The 24,850-nt window shown below is 37.2% G+C and overlaps 1 protein-coding gene across 2 annotated transcripts; it reads right to left on the bottom strand.

Moving 5' to 3' along the window:
- Window positions 1-58: 58 nt before the first annotated feature.
- ptenb (phosphatase and tensin homolog B) lies at window positions 59-24,850 on the bottom strand. 2 transcript variants are annotated; one of them, XM_079801092.1, is made up of 10 exons: window positions 23,665-24,850; window positions 19,957-20,041; window positions 18,807-18,851; window positions 18,462-18,505; window positions 18,108-18,346; window positions 15,036-15,177; window positions 7,028-7,096; window positions 6,436-6,602; window positions 3,744-3,965; window positions 59-3,616 (listed from the first exon to the last, which is right to left on the bottom strand). In XM_079801092.1, exons 1-10 carry the CDS (start codon window positions 23,741-23,743, stop codon window positions 3,440-3,442), a joined length of 1,269 nt encoding a protein of 422 aa, XP_079657218.1. In that variant the 5' UTR covers window positions 23,744-24,850; the 3' UTR covers window positions 59-3,439. The 2 variants fall into 2 exon arrangements, with proteins under 2 accessions (XP_079657218.1, XP_079657219.1); XM_079801093.1 differs by lacking the exon at window positions 7,028-7,096 and having other exon boundaries at window positions 61-3,616; window positions 23,665-24,839.

Genomic DNA, 24,850 nt, shown 5'->3' with positions numbered 1-24,850 from the left:
AATGCCACACAGCTTCACATTCAGTGCATAAATATTGAATGCTGTCAAAAACAACAAACTGACAAGAATGAGACTTTATTGGATTTATGTGGAGTTTATAACACTAAGATAAAGGGCAGTTTACACATACAATTACAAACAAACATGTGATTTGTATGAGCAACATGAATACCTGTACAATATTTCATACATGGTTGGTTTGTGTTTTCTCAGTGCATAGGCATTACACAGAGAGCAACTGTTGCACAGCACAATAGAATCTGAACAGGCTGAAACGGAGTAAGGCTGTTTGCTTAAGAGACTGAAAATATACCGCGTTTACATTACGTGACTGTAAAACCCTCTGAGGAGGAGAATGCTTTCTAATGGAGCATGGCCGAAGTCCAAAGGGCCCCTATCTGGACGTTTTAGTGCACAGTACCACCCCATCCATCCACACGCATGACATGATGTCCTACAACAGTTTTTAAAGAGAGTACGCTTCTTAAACTGTAAACAAGAGGCACTTTGTGGCAACCACAGGCATCATAACATATTGCACAAATCAGCTAAGAAAGAGTGACGTGAAACATACACTGGCACCTTTGAAGACGTTTTGTTTCATTAAAGCTGAAAATTAATTTTTCATGCTGCCTGTGAGCTCCACACACCTGTGCCACGTACAGGATGTCCATGTGTAAAGGTACTGTGGCTAAATTGTCAAAATGGCAGGTGATGCATCTCATTTCACAGAGATGGGCTGAGGCTTAAAAGGATAGTTCACCCAAAAATTAACCATATATGTTCATCCTCATGTTCCAAACCTGTATGACTTATATGCACAGACGTAGAAGAACGTCAATGGGGTCCAAAACATTGGATTTCATTGAACGGACAAAAACCTTCTTTTGCAATGTCATGACATGAGGGCGACAATATGACAATTTTTGGGAGAACTGTCCCTTTAAATCGAAGTTCATCATGTGATACTCTTCGGTAGAGTCGCACATAAAACCGCTAAACATCAGCGTACATTTAGTGGGACTACCTGCAGAGGGTCTTTGCCAGAATGTGAACGAATACTTTCATAAATAGTCGCTTTATTCATTTTTTTTTTCTATTTTATGCTTTCTTAAAAAACAAAAAAAATATTTTCAGTCATTAAAAACATTTGATTCTATTGGGATGCACAGACCATATTTGTGTCTTTTCACCTCTATTCTCCTACTTTTGATTGCTGTAAAGCATTTCCAGAGAAAATAAAAAAAAACTAAAAAAAATACTGTGGACCGCTGACTGAAACCCTGCAAAGACCTGTAACAGTGCAAATGTCTAGTACAATATGTTGCTCTATTATAGTAGCTTTAAATAAGTCAGTGCTTGGGCAGAATGGTAGGTATCAAAGCAGTAGAAGAGTAAGCATTGTCAACTTCAAGTAAGGCAAAGAATACCTCCCGTGGGCCCCGCCTCCTCTTCTGAACACAAAGAAAATTATAAAACAAAAATGATCAAGCTTAATTTTGGCAGGTTTTCAGTGATGTGATAAAAATGTAAACAAAACGAGAATCCTTGATAGGCTTGCTTTTATTCCTGGATTGGTTAGTGTACAATCTCATGAAGGAAGGCCAGGTCTCCTCCTCATGTGAGGGAAACGTAATCTTTCTCTAAAGGAAGGCGAGATGTACGGTGTGTGTGTGTGTGTGCAGAGGGCTGGTGAGAAGAGTGAAGCCTGAACGTTAACAGTACAAGAAAGGCAGCTTACTCACTACCCTTAGTGAAGATTCTTGCCCAAGAGACTAAGAAAGGTTTTTTTGTGTGGTTTTTTTTTTTGGTCTGGCCACATCAGCCAGGTGTTAAAAAAAGATTTGGCATGCTTAAAAGAAAATTATACATTTAAATATTCTCATATATAGGGCTTTAATATTTCTGAAGCAAGCACAAGACTTTGTGTAAAATCCATAGCTGCACTATGCTCATTCCAAAGGGAACGAGGCCTGTTCAAGAACAAGAAAAAAAATATATATATCTAAATGAACTCTAGCTAGTGAGGGACACCAACTTGTTGGAAACTAATTGGTTAAGCACATCAGAGTGCAACTAACAGTTACGACACGCACCGCAGTGCATTTGAACACTTGCACCATGAGGTTTTCTCCGAAACGACTGTACTGTGCATTGTAAGTTTGCAGTTTAGCAAGCACCATTGCTGGATAAATGATACAGATTTCATTAGATCATGCACGATAAGGCTACAAACATGTTTATAGGGAGCCAAAGATCTGACGTCTGAAAAACAATGTGAATGCTGTTGAATTCAAATCAAAACTTGCACCCAAGGTTGATACATTCAGAAAAGGGCTTCTCCGTGTTGACATGCATTACATGAGCTGACCTGTGATCGCTGTAATGAACCATGGCCACGCGGAGCCCTCACGCAAGATTGATTCGTTTTATGACTGACGCTAATGTGAACCTTAAAGAAGTGAAACAGAAAACAAAACCCATCCCGTGAAAGCGGATTTAAACAAGTGGCAATTTTAAAAGGGGAACTTGTGAATTATAAAAACGAAGCGTCACTGAGGGACTGTTTAAAGAATAAAATCCCATCTGCAGAAGAATGACTTCCTCCCAAATACAATCAAATTGTAAATGACTTTAGAAACCTCTTTTAGAAAAACATTGTATACTATTTATTTGACAACATGGAAACTGATTCCAATAACATGCACACCTTCGATCAACATTATTGCAACACTGGTTTCCCTGTTGTGTTGTGTGTTTGCATTAAAAAAAAGATGAGGGAAAAAATAATAATAATAATACATGGAGCTTTGTTGTGTTTACTGCCAAGGTGTCATGTAGTTTAAAAGAATCATTACCACCTCCACTTTAGTAGTGGTAATAATGATGAAAGCAGACTGAAAAATTCCACAGCACAACAGAGCTCGACTGACACGTGGCGGCCTTCCAGCAGCATGAGGAGTTTCACAGTAGGTAGGACAGACTAAAGAAGGACAGACAAGGGGGCATGAATGCTGATTAAAGCACTGGCCTTGGTGTCAACAGGTTGATGGAGCAGCAAATTTCGATCTCCACTTGATTTCTCCCATAAACGATCTCCCACCCTGACTGGGTTTCCTTTCTTGTTTTACGGCATGAACATGTATTTACATAATAGCTATTGATGCCGTTTTCCACGGAACATCAGTGTTGATACTTCATGGAGAGGGGCAAATGAACAAAAGAAAAATTGGTCAGCATTTTTGTCCCTAAAACCGGTGGCGTTTTGTGTGAGGTGTGTGTCCTACTTCTGCTTGAGGGTAAAGATTAAAAAAACTAAAAAAAAAAGGGGGGGTGAAAAAAAAAAAAAAGGTACTTGCTTTCAGTTCATATTCAAGTTTTCTCCTTTATACAACTCTATTACGTATGGTTTCTTTTTTCTTCCCATAAAAATATTATTTCAAACTTTAGTAATCTGTTCTTCATCATACTGTTCATTTTCAGGGTCCGAGTCTGTTGTGTCCGAATACCGGTAATGGTCCGGTTCATTATCGCTAACATCCGGGGTTACAGATGTTGAAGTGCTGGCCTCCGAGTTGGATGGTTCCTCCACTGTTTTTGTGAAGTACAGCTTCACCTAATGGGAAAAAAAAACAATTGAACATTCGTAGATTTGTACATTGCACATTCGGATGAGCCTACCACCAGTTTAACACCTGAATGAATAGCATTTGAAAGGCGAAGAGCATTAGAGCTTAACACACCTTGAAGTTTGGAGAGAAGTATCGGTTGGCTTTATCCTTATTGGCTTTATCCAAGTCGTTCTTGGTTAAAGTCAGGATTAGATAATCCTTGTCATTCTCTCCCCGTTCTGTGGTTTGGATTCCATCCAGTTCCTTCACTAAACCTCCGTTTTCAACCTTCTCTGAGCTCTCCTCTGGTCCAGGGATGAAGAAGGTGTTCACCCAGAAGTGAAACATCTTGTCCTGTTTAACAAAATTAAGTAAATAAAAGCTACAATTAAGTACTGTAATAATATAAAAGAAAATACAAAATATTACAACTCACAATACATATGACTTAAAAGCCCCCCAAAAAAATTTTTTTTATTATAATTTAAGAAAATATTAATATTTTAAAGCCTAACGTTTTCTAGTCCACATGGAGCAGTTTAGAGCTGAGCAATAAGATAGTTTGTATTCGGCAACGATATAGACAATCAAATTGCCATGTTACACATCCTTTTTATGTGTACTCCATGCAAGTGGGTGAAGTTGGATATACGTACAGTAGTTGTAAACTGGAGTTTTTAAAATAGTGTTAATGTGTGGTGGAGATTCTGCTTTACTACAATAGCAGTTTCTGATGCCAGACTTAATAAAACAAATGAAAGGGCATGAACAAGCTGTATTTGAGATTACATATTTTACTCAATATATAATTGAAAAAACATTACTACATAGTTATGTCATATATAATACAATAAGTTGAATGTCCAGGAAAAAAATAACTACATAATGATATACTATTACTGTGATATCCAATTACTCATTCCATGATTGTGTTTTTATACCGGCCAACCATGCAAAAAGCTGTTCTGCTGGCTGCTAATGCTACACTTACTCATATTTGAGTAAGTCTATCTTAAATTTAGCTTCAATCAAGTTTTTAAAAAAAAGTTAAAATACCTCATTTGTATTCATTCATTTTGCATTTCATTCAATTTGTAGTATTTGAGCACATTATCACTACATTACCAAAAAAAGAAATTTCTATATAATTCTGGTAACGCTTTACAATAAAGTTTCATTTGTTAACATTCGTTAACTACATTAGTTAGCATAAACAATACTTCTACAGTATTTATTAATCTTAGTGTGTAATGTTAACCTCAACATTTACTAATCCATTTTTTTTAATCAAAAGTTGTACGCGTTAACATTAGTTTATATACCTTTGCAGTCAATTTTATTAATAAAAAAACATCTTTGATCATCAAAATAACACATTTAAACATTTTCTTCCTGTGAAAATTTCTTCATGCCTTAAAATAACTTGAATGTTACTCTACACCCTTGCTTCATTTAGCATACGCGGAAATATGAATATGCAAATTAGCCCCGTCTCCACTCAATCACACAAGCTGGGAATACCTGATCCACTCGCTCAACTTTACTGTAGTAAACGCTGCACAATGGCATGTGGAAAAACTGGTTTAACTTAGTCATATACGTTTGAACCAGAAACCGAATCAGAAAAAGAAGAGGAAGAGCAAATCATACAGGTTTGTCTACAATTCTATGTATCAGAATGGTAACGCGTATTATGTATCGCTCTCTACTTTAGACACAATATCTGATATGATTAGCTTTTGGCTTGACTACGTTATCAAACAGCTAATGTGTTGTGCTAATGTTACACAAGCCATATTCCTGTTCGCCATCTCAGAGTCAGACAGCCGCCTTTTAAAAATCAATATCCTTAGAAACGCTTAGAACAACTTAGAACGTCAGTGGAGAAAGGCATATAGGTCATCATTACATCGTAATATACATCATATACATAATTCACCCGCTTTATTGCTAAATCTACCGATTTTTCATATACATAACAGAAAAATATACCTGGCTTCTCTTAAAACCCCCTTGCTTCACAGCAGTTAATGATATGCTAAAGCCAGCCTCCGACATTGACGGGACATGTTTGCTACATAGAGAACAGCCGATTTCAAACCGCGTTTTTGAGGGGGTTTTTTCACTGCAGTTTTAAGAAGAAAATACACTGCAGTGGTGTTGACTGATACATTTGCACATGGTTTGTCTTAAAGCATATTAAAAACCCCACATAGGCATGTAAACAACATTAAAAGCTTGATTTTCACCACAGGGGTCTTTAATGCACTGTAAACTAACATAAACAGTGTAATTTTATTAAAAAACATTAACAAAGATTAAGAAGTAATAAAAATGATTGCTCATTGTTAGTTAATAAATCAGTGTTAAAAAAAAGAAGTGTTACCATAATTATATTTATTTTGCATAATACATAGCATTATATTCTACATAGATTGTTTGATTTCTGTTTGCATCAATGATTTTTTCACGTTTCTCACTGTAAAGCAGCATTGAAATAATATGCATTGTATAAAGCGCAACATAAATAAAGATGATAATATTCAACATAACATTTGGGTTGAATTTCCAGCAAAAAGCACTATATTGTTATATATCATTACCATGATATAAATAATTTTTACTGCGATAAGATTTAGGACATGACATCCATTCCTACCACCAAATGTTATCCCTAAAAAAGGGTGAAATACTGAGGAAAAAATAAACTAATTAGACATTGCATCTTGTAGTTGTAAATGTAGTACTGAAACAATTGATTTTTCTTTGTTATTCATCTTTAACTATTAAGATCTGTAAGAGCTTTTTGGGAACGGACACATACCTTTTTCATCATCTTGTTCTGCTTGTGGAAGAACTCCACCTTGATGTCTCCACACACAGGCAGCGGCTGGGGAAACTCAAAGTACATGTATTTCTCCTCTCGCCTTGTGTGCGCTGGGTTGGAGGTGTGGATTTTCACCTTCAGCTGGTACACCACAAACTGAGGATCTGCGAAATAAAACAATGTGTAATTGCCATTCCAGCCATGTGGGACAAACAAAATGTGACCTTATGCATATATGTTAACATGAAACAGAAGAGAAGCATAGAGGAAGACAACAGGATAGAAACAGCAGAAAAATTGATACAGAAAAGAAAAATAACAGTGGCATGCTAAGGGCCCTATTCTGAGAACAGTTGACCCAGGACCACGCTTCCCATCTGCCTCGGATGGGACATCACTAAAGTGGCGTTAGGGGCTTTTACTTGTACAAATTAATTTCCTATTATCACTGTAAAGCTGCTTCAAAGCAATCTGTATTGTAAAAAGCGTTATATAAATGAAGGTGACTTGGCAAACATTCTACAAAGCAACACTGGCTAGGCTAACAGAACAGAAAATGAGAAACATTTTTTAAAAAAGCTGATGTTACCCCAATGCCAATTGGTTTTTCTGAACCCATGTGGAATCTGCTCACTCTTGCTTTTTACAGCAGAATCCCCTTGGAGAAAAAGAAGGAGATTAAAGACTGTCCAGTGGCCTGGCCAGAGCACTATGAGGTGAAGAAACGTTTAAACAGAGCTAAAACACCACACACACACATGCAGAGCTTTAACAGAGCTGGACTGAAATATTAATGCCCATAAAAAGATAGAGTGTAGAGGAAACTGTAAGTGCAACATCAATTGGAAGCCCTTTATCCGTGAGGTATTCTCTTTAAAAAAATATATATTATATATAGATATATTAGGGCTGTCAAAAGATTCATCGCGATTAATCGCATCCAAAATAAAAGTTTGTGTTTACATAATATATGTGTGTGTGTACTCTGTTAATTATTATTTATATATACATACACACACATTCATGTATATATTTAAGAAATATTTGCATGTATATACTGTATATACATTTATATAATCTATAATATATATATAAATATAAATGTTTTATATATAAAAAAATAATATTTTTTTCTTAAATATATACATGCTTGTATATATTAACAGAGTACACACACACATATGTAAACACAAACTTTTATTTTGGATGCGATTAATCGCGATTAATCTTTTGACAGCCCTATTGACACACACAAGTTGTTAGACAGAACCACAAGCAAAAAAAAAAAGACGATAAAGTTCAGATTTCACACAGTAGGTTATAAAGCATCATAAATGATCCATCCTGGAGCTGTGCATCTTTCTGTCTGTAACGAGTACGGCAGGCTTGGTCAGTGTCACCAAGAATGTGTTCAGAATAGGGAGGAGGAGTATATAGGAGGATGTATAGTCAGAGACAGAGACATGGATGCAGTGCTACAGTGCCACTGGACAAACTCACACTCCAAGTAAAGGGTTGGCCTTCTTGAAGCAGAGCAGCCTGGAAAATCTTTACACATTCTTGCCACTTTTCTTTGAATACAACAGAGCTATGCGCCTAAAGTACATATAATAGTCCAGGAAGTACATTAAGTCTATCTAGATAAAGGTTAAATGTCTAGATGCATAGAAAAAGACAGAAGTTTGAATTTGTAAGGTAGAATATACAGCAGTTCAAGCAAAAAGGAAAGCCATAAGCAGCCATGAATGCGGTTTGGTAAAGCTGCAAATTGGCACTGTTACAATGGAGAAGTGTGTGTGTGTGTGTGTGTGTGTGTGTGTTTGGCTGGGTTAGGGGGTGAGAGACTTGATCTCCATTTCCAAAGACCCTGTGTACACCTGGTATTAATGTCTGAAATGATCCGACCACAAGTGGACGGCACTAAAATGAAGGTATAAATTGAGGTAACTTTACAGAAATGTATGATGTTAACATTTGTAAAACCGTTATGCCTAATTGCCCACATTTAGCAATTTAGAGGTGGCCGATAGAATCATTTGATATCCTATCACATCATACAGGATAGTTTGACATTATATCACCATAACAAGGATGAAATATAGCTGCAAGCAGCCATTAAGGGGCCAAGCACAAAGTTGACATGAGAAGTCATGCCAGCATGGTTGGGAGCATCAGACCAACTGCAACAATGAGCAAAAGACACTAGAGCTGCACGATTAATCGTTAAAAGATTGCAATCTCGATTCAAACATCCAAGCGATCTTATTCCTAAATGACTTCAATTCTGTCTTTAATGCTCGTTTCACATCGCAATCATTAGCGGAGTATATACCAATAACGAAACAAGTCGTGATGAATGAGACATTGAACAAAATGAAAAATAATTTAAATGGAGTCAATTAATCTTTTAAAAAGACTACAGCAATGACCATTTGTCAGAACCTCTAGTTTGCATGTTTTTTTGTTTAGTTGTCTGTTTTTTTTTTCTCTTCAGAATCGTGGGAGAATCGCAATCTCCATTTTACTCAAAATCATGATTCTCAACATATCCAGAATTGTGCAGCTCTAAAAGACACATTAAGATGATTTTAGGAAAAATTGGTAAAAAAAAAACATAATACAAATCAGTAGTAATATGATTTAACCTCTTAACCTGCACCCCATTTTTGAGAATTCTTTGAAAACGATATACCCAAATGAAAATGTCTGCAGCTCTTAAACCCTATGGTCTATATTCATAAACCTGTTCTTATTTTAAACTAGACACTTGAAATGTTGCTACCCAAGAGTCATAATAACTCAAAGTAATATGGGAACAGAGTAATATACATGTAAATATACATGTAAGTGACTCACGTTTTTTGTTTTTGTTTTTCACTTAGGGAAAAAAATATTATAATTTAATGTTAAGAGCCTGAAAATAATTTAAATATAAAACTGAATGTCTAATCATGTCATGATTCAAATATGAGGATGATTCTCTCAGTAATGTAGCTTCTGTGAGCTTTTATGTCAAGAAAAGTCTAGGCGTCCTTTCAAAAAGGCCATTTATTTCAGAACATTTGCTATTGTAAAGAGTAGTATTTCATTCAAACAAATCTGCAATAAACTACTAATTATAATGGATAAACAGTTACTGAAAAACTAAAGCAACTATTTACAGAGATTACAAAGTGTAAAAAACTCATTTAGCTGATAATAAGTGTATGTAAGAGTCTGCGCGCTCCACTGCAGTTTCTGCCATAGAGAGCGCGCCGACAGCGCACAAACAGTATTCACCAAAGCCTACTTACATAAACTGCGCAAGATAATGCCTTTTGATTGGTTACTAAGTCCATCAATCAAACCTTTGTTGGAAAGGCATTGGCTGGGCACCGAGTGCCTTTATCCAACGAAAACCATGGGCGCAATGATTGACAGCTCACCAAGCCTGTAAGGCGCTTCCTCTATATGATGCATCACAGGAGAGACTCTGATTGAAGGAGAGAGACGAGGGTTGATCCATTTCACGTGGGACAGACTATTCTTGCAGGGGGAGTTTGCCAGAAACGGATTAGAATCGATATTTCATTGAAAATGGACATGATTGATTACGCTAACTCAAAACTCTCTTGCAAACAACGGAGGATTTTTTGTTTTTTCCCTATTTTTTCATTGTTTTGTATTAAAAAGTGGGATGCATTTTGAAGAGTGGACTCTTACACAGATGTATGCGGGTGTTTATTGGATTCGTCCGATCTGATCTGAATGACAGGAGATGAAAGATGAGTATCGCTAATATTATGCTAATGTTTACATGGCCGGTCCTTTAGCGTTTCATTTAACCCTTTCCTCTCTGGTGTATTTATTGCAAAAACAAGTTCAGAACATGAATCTTGAGTGTTTTAGCTTTCAAATGATGCATAGTTTGTGATAGTTGATTGAATATTTTGTATAAAACAAAAGTAAATAAAAGTACACACACGCCCACTCACGTCAACCGCCCCGCCCACGATCCGATGCGGGTTAGCAAGTTAATGGTCTATCGCGTTTGACCAATAGGTGGCGCTGTGACCAAATTGATGTGGTGTGGTCAGAGAAAGGTGACAATTACACATGTATGGCAAAGCATTGCAGAGAAACAGCCTCAGAGACGTTTCGGCATCAAGCCATCAACTTTGTTGATCCGGTATACAAAAATAGTTGTCTATCGACACTTTTACTTTACTTAACTTTTTGCCGACATGGTCTGAAGATGATCTGAATTGAATTTGGCGAAAATGTGTCAAGCGGTCTGGGAGGAGTTAAAAAAAAAGTAGGTTTTCAAAATCAAAATCAATTTGGCATGACCCAAGGAATCTAATAAGACCATTTTTTAAAAATGTTATTATAATTTCTGACTACAAAGTGGCGCTGTCATGAAACTTTGAGTACCTTCAGGGCACAGTACCGATAACATACAAAAAAAAAAATCAATGCGTTCATAAATTATAGCAAATAGAGCAAATTTAAAATGGATGGATAATATGGGAAAATTGAGGATTGTTCGACTCGGCATGATTCACAGAATCTAAAGAGACCAGTTTTGTGATTGGCCAAACCATTCAGAAGTTACAAGCAAAAAATTATATTTGTATATCTCCTGACCACTAGATGGCATTACACCAAAACTGAGTTGTCAAAACTAAGTGTCTTCAGGTCATGGTTGTCATAACACACCAAGTTAAGTCAGAATACGCTAAAGCGTTTCAGAGATATAGCCTCATATCCATTTTGGGGTGCACTTCGTCAAATTCTTTTGCATGTTATTTGACGAATCAACTTTAATTTAATAACTTTTTGTCTGGGATTATTAAGATATATTTAAGGCCCACTGAAGTACCTTGAAACACGCAGCATTATTCAATGTGTTGACGTAATTTCCCCTGAAACGGCTCAAGCTGTTAACAGCCAATAGAGTTTCGTTAATATCACAGTTTGACTAGAGCCTTTCTGTTAGGTAAAGCCAGAGTTTCCTCCTAATCTCTAACCGTTTATCATCATAATCTTCTCCATATCGCTTTGAAATACAGCGCTGCAGCGGTGCGTGAAAGTAACGTGAAACCACCGACTTCATTCGCCTCAACTGAAAGTCTGAATCATCTCCTATCGCATGTATGGTGCGCTATGTGCCATTCACTATGTAGAAAATAGTAAATGTGTTAACAGCTGACCGCGATATCAGCCGCTGCTTCAGCGTCTATTTATAGTATAACTAGCGATGGGCAACAGTGGTCGAGTAACCGAGTACTTGAACGTGACAGCGATCATGAGAATGATGATCGCCCTGACTTAAAAAAAAAATATTGGTCTCTCTTTTTTATTGGTTATTGCGTAATTTTGCGCGGTACCGGAGGTCTGATTGGTTAGCGTTATACAGCACGCCTCCAGACCGCGGCGAAATAAAGTGAAACTGAGGCGTGCACTGCAGTGATGTCTGGAATCGTGAGATCATTAAATGGTTAGTGCAAGACGCGCCAATCTGTCATAGCCTACATAGCATTATAATGAGAACACGATGGAAATAGAATGCTGTAAATGATCTGTGCTTAGTTCCCCGTGTATCAGCTGTTAAAGCAAATCCACAGAGAAACTAGCGAGAACACTCAGACTAGCGCGTGAAGTTCATGTGCGCATTCGCGTCCTTTTCTGCAGATGCGCGTTGTAAGATTACTTTTATGTTGTCTATATCTGATTAATCTAATATAAGAAGCGTTTGGTTGAGCTTAAGCTAGAAAAGCGCTGCCGTTATACCGGCTGTTGTTCATTCTCTTCAGTTTCAGCTCAAATGCATTAATGCTCGACATTATAGTTTAGAGACGGTCATATTCTTTTCAGATAGGCTATTTCTTTCTCAGAAACATTGATATTAGTAATGCAGCAGTGCTATACTGTTCTCATATTTTTTAACAGTAGACCTAGTTTATTTAAAGCTGTTTTTCGTTATGAGTTCGAAAACGCGCAGTGATGTCTGTAAACACTGCGATCATGAATAATACAATTAAGTGCATGATATGCAGAGTCAATCTGTCAAAGCATTATAATGAGAAGAGGATTTTAATAAAATGTTGTTTCTGTGTGCTTTCGTTGTCTGTGTATCAGCGTTGTTAAGGGAAGAGCGCATTCAAAATGTTCCGTTTCAAACCCTTCGCCTGTAAAATCTAGCACGCTGCGCGTGCGCATTCACGTCCTTTTGTGTTGATTCAAGTTGTAATAGGTTCCTATTAATCTTCATATTAATATTGATATAGGGTGCGTTTGGTTGAGTTTATTAACCAGCTAGCAAGCTCTGCAGGGTGGTGTTATTTCACAGTTTCAGCTCAAAGGCAATGCTCGATATTACTGACTAGGTTATTTGAGACGGTCATTTTATAAAGATGTTTCTTTTTCAAAGACATTTATGCATCATAATCTCAGTTATGTTTTGTTTTATTGTTCATGTTTTCATATACCCGTTTTCATGTCACGTTTGTATTTGTCAACAACCATTTTCATAACAGTATTTTCATCATCTCAATGACGGACATGCTCCGCCCCCTGCACATGCCCCGCCCCCAAGTACTCGTTTTTGAGACCTGTCGATGATCGAAATGAGAAATTGACAAAAATGCCCATCCCTAAGTATAACAGCGCATTCACACGGGGTGTCAGCGTTAACGCTTGACAGAGGGCGTGGCTGAAGCTTGCCGTTGATGCGACAACAGCCAATCACATTACTTGCCGCGTCTGCTCTAGGGTTGCATGAACGCATGAGTTGAGAAATCTTCAACTTCTGCCGCTTGTAACGTGAGTGAAGCGACGCAACGAAACCCACGATTTAGTTCGGCAACGCATGCCATCACCCGTTCAAAGTAAATGAGAAGCGTTAACGCTGACTCCCCGTGTGAATACAGCGTAAGGGGCAGGCGCTTCAGATTCTGGAGACCTTTTGATAGGACAGAAGATTTGACGAGAAGGTGAAGTCTGCGATGTCATCAAAATCTGTGATCCATTTTAACGGAAGTGAGAGACTGTAAGTTTTGAATGCTTATATCTCCTAAATGCGAATTGTCGTCATTGTTTTGGAACACACCAGCTAATTCATAACCTTAAGGCTAACAGTCATACTAAAAACTAAAAAACTTCAATTTTGATTTCAGGGGGCCTTTTAAGTAGTGAAATTTCAGAAATGAACGTTTTTAAAATATTTAAAAAGTGTTAAAACAGATAAAACAAATAAATAAATATATATATATCGGTTCAATATAGCGGTTATCGGGCACAAACATGCAAATAATTGGCATCGGTTAAAGTTGGGTACCATTCACATTTTAACTGTAAATTTCATTTTTATTACTGGATTACGTCCATGTTTTCTGCATCGCGGAAATCATAGGTCCCTAAACTTTGGCACTGGCTGCAGGTGTGTAACCACACTTCAGAACGTTTTTGGTTAGCCATTGCCCTGTGTGTTGTGTTTAACCAAGTCCCTTTCTCTAACGTAACTTACTCTCACGGCCAGATGTGTTCTCAGGTACCGAAATTTGACACTGATTGATTTAATGTGAATCGGTACTCGGTAGTACCCACGTAATTCGGTAAATTAAGTTGTCTGTATTTAGTAGATTGTGTTTAACACAAGAGTGATTAACAGTTCAACACATTGAGGTATAGAGATTCTATTTTATAAACAAAACTGTGCTGGTATTGGATCGGTATCGGCCGATACTCAGAATTTTTGGTATCGGATCGGTTCTGAAAAAAATGGTATCGGTGCATCCCTAGGTCATTCATCATGTTTATGCTGTAACTAGTAGTAAAGCTGAAGAGATGATCAGTTCATGTGTGCTCGGTGCTGGCACTACGCTTGAACTAAAGCGCTACAGCAAGTGTCATGTCACATTAAAGTGCGTCAAAATAGTATTGTTTGATTTTCATTATAAAATTGACAGATTTAAAAAATGTATGTCTCTGTATCACATTTTTTTCAGAGACAGTTATATGTATTAGAGCCTGACAGATATGGTTTTTCATACCGATATTAGGGTTAGTAAAAAATTCTGATACTGATATATCTGCGACAGGCTCATATCGGCCGATAACATCAGCAGACAGATAAATCGGTCGGGGTCTAATATGTATGACACTTTTCAGAGAGCGTTATAAATATACAATTTGGATGTAACTAATTTGATCCAGTGTAACTGTATTTTGCATGCTGCCAGCAAACAGCCTGTTATTTAACATGCGCATCAGACCCTGACATTTGCGACTGCCGCATGCCATGTGAAATGGCCTATAGTTAGAATCGCATATGCCAACATTTTTTTATTTGTACTGTAAAACTAATGCTTCCTGGAAAACAAAGGACCTCCTACTTTGTAGGGTGCGTGTAGATTTAAAAGAATATACCGGATCACAAAAGTTGGAAAAGTCAAGACTGGCCACAGAAGACACAGGTGAAGTGCCAATTAATACCAGGTGTATACAGCGACACATCTCACCCTAAGCACTTGTGATCTAATCAACTGAGATGGATGACAATATAAAAATATAAACAACAGTGCCAGAAAGATAAAAAAAAAAGAGAAAGCACTTACTGCAGGTCCCTCCACTGAACATAGGCACTGTCTCAAACACCATCTTGTGAAAGAGCAAGGCCACAGGTTTGTACTCCAGCTTATTCTTCAGAAGGTAGCTATAGTAGTACACATATCGCCTCTGACTGGGAATAGTCACGCCCTGTGAAAAGGCAAACACACAGCGTTAATGCAAACATATCTGTGGCCTCAACAACACCAGTTTTGAGTCATTAAAGGCAACATGACAGATTTGCAACATACTTCTGTAGCATTACTTCTGAAATATCAGTTAAAAATAAAGGTTACAAAAGGGAGGGTTTTTTTTTAAAGCAATGCTATAAAACAATAATTTTGTTTCCCCAAAGGTAAACAGTTCTTAAAAGAACTCTTTTCTTAGAGTAAAGAATCTGAAGAACCTTTCATATACCCGTTTTTTTACCCGTGGTTATGAAACCCTGCTATGGAGCAGGGTTAGCACCGCTAACTTGTACAGTGTGAAACGATGCAGTGTTAGAATGTTAAAGCTAGGCACTTAGCGGCAATCGCGTACTTTGTATATAAACAGTAAATTCAGCTTTTTAGGAGAAAAATGTCAAAATGTTGACAGACAATTAGAGTGAAGAAGAGAGTTTCATTCTTATCTTTATAGTCCTAAGTATCCATTCAGACTGTACGCGATAGTACGCGATAGTACAGTCGGAAATATAAAGATGCGTAATGCTAGAGCTTTTATGTAAACAGGTCACATGTTGTGTTCATCCAAACAATGACACTGACCCGCAAATATGCAAATAAGAACATTAACCCAGGGTTTAGCAATGTACAATGTGAAACGTCAGATTATGAATACCCAGGGTTAATTCTTATCCCCAGGTAAATTATGAGCAATGTGAAACGTGAAGCAAGATAACCTAGGGTTCAGTTTACCTAGAATTAAGAATGACCCACGGTTTTAAGTGTGAAAAACCCTAAAGGGTCTTCATGAAACCACTGATGCCAATAAAAAAACGTTGTTTTGTAAGAGTGTAGGGTGCAACAGTTGGGTTCCAGGGTTAAAAATCCCATTTATTTTCTCCATAGGGGAACTGATTTTTAAAACGTTAATTCAGTGTTTGTAAGACCAATTCAGTGGACTTTGTAAAACTATGGGACTATTGTAAGACCTTGGTCCATCTAGTTAAAAAAAATTGTATGTTTTAAAATTTTATGTATTGATCTGGTGCAGTGTGAGAATTTAATGAGCTCCAAACCAAATTGCAAATTGAGCAGTAAAAAAAAGTTGTGATATAGTGTCTCAGTTAACATTAGATTTATACTGGCGTTTTAGGAAGCCAAACAACAAGAATATATTAATAATAATACTTTGTTATTATTAACCAGTAAGACAGTAATATGTAAAACAAATGTACTGTAAAATAAATGATTTAAGGATATTTAGGAACTCACTTTTGCCTTAATTTCATTACTTGCAAGAGATAAATGCTTTTTATTTAGGCAGAAACTGCATTTTTTTGTGAAAACAGGTTTATAAACATCTCATTACAAATCCAGTTAAATTCTGCAATCATCTATCCACAAAAATTCTAGAAATTATGCAAATGTGAAAATTCATAAATGCCAATGGTGCCCGCTGAGTTCCCAAATGGATGTTAAACTCACATTAAATGCAGAGAGTTTTCTGCATTTCACTTTGATCCAAGCCACTCTGAGATGGCACAATTGCGCACAATTTGACTCACAATTTGCACACTTTACTTTGGAAAAAAAAAAAAAAACGCTTTTGATTTTTGTTCATTTGACATATACTTTGCCAATGCAATAGCATAAAATATGAGTTAGAGATCTGTTGTGTTATTATGAGTTTATGAAAATCCAGTTTTATTTTATAGGTCTGTGGTTTTATTAGGCTTTAAGACAAATCATGTGCAAATTCATCAGTCAACATGTTCTATTTCTAACATGTATAAAAACAAAATCCTGTCAATGTGCAGGGCAGAGCTTTTCCTAAAATTATTTCTAGAGATGCTGATTTTTAGATGGCAGCTGTCTGCCTCTGACATGGCGAATGGAAACATGGCTTGCATTACATTACCAAAACATTATTAGCTGTTTAATAGCGTAGTCAAGCCAAAGACTAATCATATCAAATAACTGTGATGACTTGTTCAAAGTCTGAATGGATTATTATATATATATCTTATATAATCTATCTTTTTTTTTTCCTCGTTTCAAGAAATATCAGCGTACACACGAGAGCATGAAAACGGCTCAAAACGATGTAGTATACATGCCAGGCCAGTATGTGGCACTGTAATTCTGCCACAGAAATACACTAAAAACGGAGAAGAGTTGTGGCTAGAAGGGGTACGGCAACAGTCGGAGGTGAGGTAAAATCTCACAACAAAATTACAATAAATAAATTTGCTACTTACCAGATGTGTTTTATTAACGCATACACCTACCCCAACCCTAAACATACCCTTACAATAATGCAAATACAGTAATTAAACAACGCAGTATTGATGTGCGCATGCCCAGTGCCTGTAGTTGTATCTCTTCTATCCCCGCGCAGGACGTGGTGTGATGACATCACCGTTTCACAAAATATACGGATTGGCTGTATACACGAAACCGCAAGGGTGTCGTTTTCAGATTCATCCACTTTAGGACCCGGTTTCAAAAAATAGCGGTTTCAGTCTCCCAAAACGCCGGATCCGTGTGGACGAAACGCCAATACGATAAAAAATTTATACGTATACAGTGATACGCGTCTCCGTGTGGACGGGCCCTAAGGGGCACTTTGGTTTGAAAACACAATAGGCTATGATATTATTAATAGATGATACTTATACAACAGCCTGGTTGTAACTACATCAGTATTAAAAAAACATTACAACTTGATGAGAGACTGAAGCGTCATAACATAGCGATATGTGATTTCATGTGACAGAGCTACAGAGCTTGTGGTCTTATTTTAAATCATCAAAACAGGTTCTACAGGTATATCAAAACGTTTGACCTTGTGATTTACATTTCTATACAAAACTTAATTCAGAACAAAAGCAAAGTAAAAAAATATATATACTTCACCTTCTTGTCTCTGGTTCTAACTTCACCATAGAAGTCCAGAGCCTCTTGTGCTTTTTTGAATTTGCCTCGGTGTAACAAGTACGCACAAATCATGACACCCGTACGTCCCTTTCCAGCTTTGCAGTGAATGGCAGCCACATGATTGTCATTTTCACTGAGCCACTTATCCAAATCTTCACAGAAAGGCTTAATAAGCTCTAGCTGAGGAGGATTGTGGTCTTCAAACGGATACTGTGCAACTGCAAGAGAGAAATAAAGAGTTAATTGAGAGAACTTCATCATTACCACACAAAAATGATATCACATTTCAGAGCCATCTGTAAAGAGTTGATTTCTGCAATCCGAGTATCTTACCTCTGCAGTTAAATTTGGCAGTATCATAATGTCTTTCTGCACATCTAAACAATACAAAGAAAAACAGATAAGTACAAAAGTTCAATGTAACACTTTTCTGCTAGTGCTAAGAACTTTGCATCAAAGCCAAAACCAACAGAACATTCTCAGCTAAATAACAGAACTATGTGCAATGACAATTCCCTTCATTCACAACGATCAAAAAGCTTGTTTTTTTTATCTTCAATTGACCATGATTGAAGCTTTTTTTGCTTTTATAACAGCAAACTGGAAGAAATGTTCTAGCAGTAAAAGAATTTCAATGAAAACCAATATTACAAAACTGAAGTTTATTGAAACACTTACAGATTATATATCTTGTAATGATTTTTATGTTTAGAGTCCAGAAATCTGCAGAAAGAGGACAAAAACATTGTTACATTTCGTTCACCCTTAAATGAAAAAACCTGTAATTAATTACACGCCTTCATATTGTTCCAAATCCTTTATTATTCTGATAGAGCCTGAAAGACTTCTGTCCCTCCACCAAAATGGGATGCTTCAAGAGGTTAATAAATCCAAGCTCAAACATGCACGCGTGACAGAAGAGAACAAACCTCACTGGTTCTCACACGTCAAGCAAGTACGATTGACAACTATATTTACATATTTGATGTCCTTTATTATGTATGTGCACTGATCAATGTTTATATGTGAATAAAAGCCTGAATTAACTAACTATCATTTCAAGTGATTCTGTCACTTCAGAAGATTTTGGATTTGGATCTCTTTACGAACTCTTATGGGTTTGGAACAACACGAGGGTGTCTTTCTACACTCCACAAAATCAATTTCAATACACATCATTTTGCCTCAAGACTACAGGTAATTTCGGCTATAAGTATACATCTTTTTTTAAGTGTACACTAGCGTATGTGTACAGTGGAACGCATAGTCATTCAAAGTACACTCCATTTGATAGTGTGCGTGAAAGCAGGCAGCGCATACTATTCTGATGATAAAATGTCCATCATGCTCACTGTAGGTGAACACTTGTGTAAAAGAAGTATACTTTGGGCTTCCGACAAATGTCACCGACAAACTGTGGATGACTAGGGGGGGAAAAAATGTCTAAATGTTTGTTTTTGTCAGAACAAAATTAAGCAAAACCATTATTTTAACCTGACAAGGCTAATATTTACTCTCAACTGATTTACACCACAATTGCATTTATTTATATGACTGGCATACTGAAATGACACACTGTCTACCATTAGTTACACATTTCTTAAAATGTGAATGAATGTGACCACCACAATGCAAACTCATAAAGCAGTGCAAGAGGTCATTTCAGAGGTTTAAGATCATGTGATAGGCCTAGTCCAACACAGCTGTAAATATCATAGCAGATTTAGCCTTTTTTGCTACAACATGGGTTGTAAAGGTTAAGTGACTCACAGACATGGAAAGGTTATACTGACCAAATCTCCAGAGACAATACAAAGTGAATACTTACCTTACGACGTCGTCTATGTTATTTCTATAGACACCCTCAAGTCTTTCAGCAGGAAAGCCCATTGCAATAATATTCGGATATATATCTGGACAGCAGCGTTAGGGAAATCTAGAAAATACTTTTTAGGGAAACTGATATGGACAAGAAAAAGAAAAGTACAATCATCTAAATAAACATGAACCTATTTATAAAGTCAACTGGCTGCTTGTCTTACACAATTATAGCAACCAGTTAAACACATAAATTGCATCCAAAACTCTGAGGCGACGTCAGTGAACAATGCAGAGCAGCAAAATGAAGGAGAAAGAAAACGAACAAACATCAAACCCCGGTTTCAGCTGAGATCTTCAGCATTTTCACTAAAGCAGCACTTTACTTTTTAGTTGTGCAATGAGAGCTCAGATAACAGAATTCTGGGTAATATAGAACAGATGGCTCTCGCTGTAAGAGACCAATGCATAGACCTCTAACCCAGAGGGCCACACAGGGGCACTAAATAAATCACACTATCCTCAGCCCAGCCTGGAATCACTTTCCTTCTTCACCTTTCCATAACGAGTGCATCACTCCTTCAGCCTGACATACACTTGCAGATCTTTATTATTGAAGACAATCAGACCCTGATACAGCAGATGGATTTGAGACCTGATAATAGCAGAGCAATTCTAATAATATCCATTAAATAGAGACTCACAATTGTTTATATCTACTTCAAAATGTAACTTTGGAAATACAACAAAAATATTAGTTGTTAGATCAATTTGAATCCAAATTTGTATCCTTTTTGTACAATTTCCCTCCAACAATAAAATCATTCAATGATTTCAGACACTGTTCTAAAAAAAAAAAAAAAAAAATTCTTGTCTGTACTAGATGACGGTAAGAAACGTCTTCCTGTGTTCTCGGATGGTGTAGAATGCGGTTCTCACTCCTGTTATGGCAAATTTGATATTTCAGAGAAGCGAAGGAACTTTTTTTGACGGCTATTTGGATATAAGCTCAGAGATGGTGCTATTCTTATCAGCCATAGAAAGGTCTTAAAAGACATTATATATATATATATATATAATGTCAGGTTATAAAACAGTAAAAAGGTTAGGATGGTAAGGGATTCACATACCCATGATAAATAATACGCATGTTAACTGTATAAGCGTTAACTTGTAAAACGTGCAATGGGTCTGCAGTTTTAATGGTCCAGAAGCCAAATTGATTCTTTGAACCAAGGTCTAAAGGCACTAAACAGAAATGCACATGCGTTTAGTAAACACCAGATCTTGTAACATTCAAGCAATCAGGATATTCAACAATAACACACGTGTTGCTCTTTTGAAAAACTCCTTGCATAAATTACCAGACCATATATGCAGAAACATGACTTGCCAACCAAAGACATCTAGCTTACAATATGTGCACACAATATTATCCAAATTCAAATCAGCATGACCTTTTTGGTCACAGTGAATCTGACCATATCTCTTAAAATACATGCCATGTATAATTGCATAATCAGTGTACACACTGAATAAGGCAATCATGGCACTAACTGGACGCAATAATATTTAAAGGCTCAACAATTAAAAATATATATATTTTAAGTTTCCTACGAACATTAATATGTGGTTCTCTGATATATTGTTGTGATGCGAGTCACCAAATTAACATTATTTATATATATATATATATATGACCTCAACGCTGTTTTTTCAGATGTCAATAATGAGTTGTGAAAGTCTTGTAAGAATCAGTGGGGGGTGGGGGAATTGAAAATTATTAAATTATAGCACAGTATAATTAGACATCTAAATGATAGCTTGTTTTAATGAAAATTATAAATCTATTAATTATGAATAAATTAGTGGAGTCATTGAAAATTCTGGCAGGGCAAATATAAATAATTATTTAAAGAAAATAATTATTGTTGAGCTCTGTGTACTTTTCAGAGCAATAGCTGTGCATCCTTCGTAAGGCCAGTTTCTCCATCCGGAGATGCTTTGTGCCAATTTTAATCTAATCTAGAATACGTTTACATGATTTATAGAATTTTTAAAAATGTAAGTTTAAATCTGGTAAACATATTTAACACAAGTTTTATTTTATCGTCTCATACTGATAGCTTTATCAGTATCATAAAAAGGACTGGAAGAATGAAGTCATTCATCATATTTATTCTTTGAAAACTTAGAGAATTTAGAGGCCTGCATTCCACTTCAACTGACTGTGTGTGTGTGTGTGTGTGTGTGTGTGTGTGTGTGTGTGTGTGTGTGTGTGTGTGTGTGTGTGTGTGTGTGTGTGTGTGTGTGTGTTAAACGCAATGAGTGCATAGCATGATGCAACGCAATGTGTCAATATAGTGGACCCAAACACCATCTGAGCACAGAGGGGCAAATCAATGTCCATGCAATCAATTAATTCACAGGTTACTCGTGTAATACACTAAATCGCATCCTTGTTTAGTGTAAATACACTAAACATCTCAAAATTCTTGACAAAAATGCACCAAAAGAATGCCAGATTCCTATTGCTATTGTTATAGTGCTATAGAAATAATTTCACCTCTCGAATGATTTTATCCTGCCCTCTACCTGTCCTTCCAGCCCTTTTTCTTAATGTTTTAGACCAGCTTTTTTGTATATTACAGGACACCAATGAGTTGGACAGTTAGGTAAACAGGACAAGCATCTTCAATAACTCTGAATCCTGCTTGAATAAAACAAGCTATTAACCCACTTATGCTTTGCCCTCCATCTTCAAGAATATAAAGCACCAAATCAAAGTCATGAAAAAAACAATAATGTAGCTGCGCTTTAAAGCCACAAAATGACATTGACATATGACACACAACACTGAGCAGCCATCAGTGACGTTTCTGAAATAAAGCGCAACAGAGGGAGCCCTCTTTAACAGGACCGCACGAATCCCTTCCTGCGATTGCAAAAAATACATACTTCACATACAAACGCGTTTCCTTTTGTTCGCAAGCGTGTGAACGGTCTCATTTTTGCTCAATCAAAACTAACCCAAGTTGAGCGCGAGGTCTATTTTCTGCGAGCAGCTGATGCAATGGCTCTTTGTGTGACTGCTTGTACATTTCATCTAATCCATCGCGTTATATAAACCAGCAAGACCTCTACGCGACGCATCTTTTGTTTTAAACCCCCCCAAACTGCAGCTTTCGTGCGAGAAGCCTTGAGTTGAAATCAACGCGTTTTGTGTGCAGGATTACAGATTCGCCGTCAATCGATATACCAGATTACGTAAGAATGGGAAAATGACATCTTACAACTTCGCTGGCGTTGCTTTTATTGTAGTCTACACATGTAACTTGCGGACAAGCCCCAGAAAAACTGTACAAATGAAATAAGTGCGCGTGCAGTCTGTTGATTTTCTGTCCACTCGATAACTTGGTTAAATTGACAACTGGCATGAATCTAAACGGCGCTGACTTAAGACTTGATCCAGTTACAAAAACCAATAGATCTAAATCATGTCAAGCTCCAGTCGCCGATTACGTGCCAGTGCCAATAGTTTCTGCAAAGCAAAAAAAATGTAATATTTAAAATAAACAAACGCTCGTTTCCCCTGCATCTTCTGATGAAACGTCAGAGGTCTCGCTTTGGAACAAGATGCAAGCCATTACCTTCATTGCAGACACTGGTTTCTACACAATAGACAGAACAGGGACATTTGATTGATCAAAGAGGATACAGGTCAAGTCCAAATCAAACCCATCTTCCTGGTATCTCCTTTTGTTTCGACTGACAAATTCCTTTATGATCGCAGCCATTGCTGTGAAAGGAGTCTTTAGGGTTTTTAGTGTAAGAGGGAGTATTGTTGCTTTCCGACGATACGTCGTCTTTATGCTCTGCTGGTTTCGCAGTCCCCCTGCTAGCTAGAATGGAGTCTGCTGTGGCTCTCTCATCAAGGGCCTCGCTCCAAACCACCACAGGCCCGGCTTCCAAAATGCCCTCCTCGGCTCAGACGAGCCCCGGGTGAAACGATAATCAACTTCCCACGTCTCCAATTGCAGAATTTCTAGAGCACGACAAGTCTCTGGTCGCACCGTAGCCGCCGTGATTGAGCGCAAAGACGGAGAGAGGATCCTCTCCGGGCGCTTCCACGGTTGTCAGAGCCCCGCTCGCACTCAGCTCGCGCTCCGTCTAGCCGCTAGCTTCAACGGCTAGCGCGCTAGCTCGTCTACACATCCTTAAAAAATAAAAGCCATCGAACATACAACAATCCAAGATGCCCAGGTCCCAGCACATGAAATGAAAGGTGACAGCCTCCACCAAGAAATTAAAAACTCGATATTTAAATGTCGCGCAGGAGCGGTCTTCAGTACGGTCCTTTTCCTTCACTTCTCCCCTGTTTAAACTCTCAAACTTCCATCATGGCTTCCCATTGAAAAAAGGTGACGTTCGTACAGCATATTCATCCGCTGTGCCAAATAGTTCCACGAAATCAGCATTTTATAATTATGCCAATGATTTTTCTGTATTTAATAATATAAATACACAAATGATTAGGTACACATGTTGAACTGCTATGACATTAAATTAATAAATACATGAACTATTTTTATGGTTACAGCAAGCGGAAGAATACAGACAGAGCACAATCGGACTACTTTTTGTTCCAGGGTCACGTGTGTACAGAAATGAGGGAAGTTTCCAATATTTTATATCAGATTTCAGTTCAGTAATGTAGTTATTACGCACCCGCATTCTCGTTTCCTTTGAAAGGCTTATTTATTGGTTTGGCACACCATGACTGAAAAGAACAACCCGTGGCTGTACTTTTAAAACAATACTGTATACGTTTAAAATATCAGAATGCATAGTTACCCCCCTCACCAGTGCATCTACTACCCTGCAATAGAAGACAGGAAATTACT

Source organism: Gobio gobio (assembly GCF_949357685.1).
Source record: "Gobio gobio genome assembly, chromosome: 20".
Taxonomy (NCBI): domain Eukaryota; kingdom Metazoa; phylum Chordata; class Actinopteri; order Cypriniformes; family Gobionidae; genus Gobio; species Gobio gobio.
Note: the sequence above shows the minus strand (reverse complement) of the source record. Positions and strands in the feature narration are given on the sequence as shown.

Excerpts from the sequence above, each read along its gene's own strand:
- ptenb (XM_079801092.1), bottom strand. The coding sequence starts at position 23,743 with ATGGCTGCGATCATAAAGGAATTTGTCAGTCGAAACAAAAGGAGATAC. Across the intron at positions 20,042-23,664 it reads GTTTGATTTGGACTTGACCT|ATATATATCCGAATATTATT; the intron begins GTATCCTCTTTG and ends GCTGCTGTCCAG. Across the intron at positions 3,966-6,435 it reads AGAACAAGATGATGAAAAAG|GACAAGATGTTTCACTTCTG; the intron begins GTATGTGTCCGT and ends TTTGTTAAACAG.